The sequence below is a fragment of the Kryptolebias marmoratus genome, linkage group LG7, assembly GCF_001649575.2.
Source record: "Kryptolebias marmoratus isolate JLee-2015 linkage group LG7, ASM164957v2, whole genome shotgun sequence".
NCBI classification, from domain to species: Eukaryota; Metazoa; Chordata; class Actinopteri; order Cyprinodontiformes; family Rivulidae; genus Kryptolebias; species Kryptolebias marmoratus.
In genome coordinates, this window is record NC_051436.1 from 318,757 (window position 1) to 320,466 (window position 1,710).

A 1,710-nucleotide genomic window follows, 5' to 3' on the forward strand; every position below is an offset into this window, starting at 1 on the left:
GGTGTGTCTGGTGTGTATGAGGTGTGTATGAGGTGTGTGTGAGGTGTGTATGAGGTGTGTATGTGGTGTGTATGAGGTGTGTATGAGGTGTGTCTGGTGTGTATGTGGTGTGTATGAGGTGTGTATGAGGTGTGTATGAGGTGTGTCTGGTGTGCGTGAGGTGTGCATGAGGTGTGTATGAGGTGTGTCTGGTGTGTATGAGGTGTGTATCTGGTGTGTATGAGGTGTGTATCTGGTGTGTATGAGGTGTGTATCTGGTGTGTATCTGTCCAAACTGAAGATAACGACATGCTAACATGCTAACCTCCAGCTTGCTGAGCTGAGAGAAGCTGCGGTCGCTCAGAGCTGAGATGGAGTTGTTTTCCAGGTAAAGTTCTGTCAGAGCAGGACATGCGGTGAAGGCTCCATCAGGGACGGAGGTCAGGAGGTTCGACCCCAGCCGGAGGACGCTGAGGCTGGGCAGGACGGCAGCAGGGCTGGGGGTCACCTCTGGGATCTGGAGAACCGACTGTGGATTACTCTCCGTGGATCAGAGGCATTAACTCATCAATCAGCTGGTTGTTCCGTTACCTTGTTGGCTGTCAGGTCGATCTCATGGATTTCTGTAAAAACCTGGAAGGAGGTCCAGGACAGAGCGGAGAACAGGTTGCCTGGAAACAGCAGAACCTTCAAGAAGAGAAAAACACTTAGAGCATTCCAAACAGGAAGCTGGTGTCACTTCCTGCTGTCACTCAGATGCTGGGAGCAGCGTTTCCTTTGTCCTCCACAGAGGATCAGCAGCTGGGATGTGCAGCGAACGTCTTATCTGGGCAGAGGTCAAACTGCACGGCTCCGATAAGAAGAGAATCCCTCCTGACAGGACACTTCTCAAACAAACAGGAACATCTGGATCATTCTCAAGTAATTTCATAAAATATGATCGAGGCAACCAGCATGTCAGCCGGGTTCAAGCCGGGTTTTCTTACAACCTGGAATTATTTATAATTATCACCTGAAGCCGAAAGGCAATAATGTTTTACTCTGTGTTCATTTGTCTGTCTGTTATCAAAATATCTCATGAACCAGTAAAAAAATTTTAATAAAACTTTCAGGACAAATTAAGGCAAACTGTTTGGAGTTTCCACCTCAAACATGAAAGAAGATTCTGTGGTCAGAGGAGAAGTTTTAGATCATGAAGGACAAACCTGCCACCTCATTATGCTGAGAATAACATCCCTACAGCAAAGCACGGTGGTGGCAGCATCATGCTGAGAACACCATCCCTACAGCAAAGCACGGTGGTGGCAGCGTCATGCTGAGAACACCATCCCTACAGCAAAGCACGGTGGTGGCAGCGTCATGCTGAGAACACCATCCCTACAGCAAAGCACGGTGGTGGCAGCATCATGCTGAGAACAATATCCCTACAGTAAAGCACGATGGTGGCAGCATCATGCTGTGGGGATGGGGACAGGAGAACTGCTCGCTCTTTGAGGATCCAGTTTCTGTTCTTAATAAACTGCTTACTGAGTTTAGTTTTTTGTCTTTAAATCTAAACGTCTGTATTTCACTGTCTTACCTTCTTCCCCTGATCCAGTCCCACAGGGACGTCCCTGAACCCGGCTCCTGTGCAGTTCTCCCTCGGCCGGTGGTCTTTGTCCCTGTCGCTGTGGCAACCGTCCACTGATGTGACCATGGCAACGTGTGACAGGAGGAGGAAGAGGAGCTGCA

General features: G+C 49.1%; 1 protein-coding gene across 1 annotated transcript in view; it reads right to left on the reverse strand.

Annotated features, from left to right (window-relative positions):
- The window catches only part of LOC108228929 (platelet glycoprotein Ib alpha chain), a 6,872-nt gene extending 5,173 nt beyond the window's left edge, over positions 1-1,699 (reverse strand). Inside the window, exons 1-3 of the mRNA XM_025003366.2 lie at positions 1,559-1,699; positions 571-666; positions 305-496 (exon numbers count right to left, since the gene is read on the reverse strand). Of these exons, the coding sequence (XP_024859134.2) occupies positions 305-496; positions 571-666; positions 1,559-1,675 (405 nt within the window). The 5' untranslated portion in view covers positions 1,676-1,699. The remainder of the gene's footprint in view (positions 1-304; positions 497-570; positions 667-1,558) is intronic.
- Between the last annotated feature and the right edge of the window lie 11 nt (positions 1,700-1,710).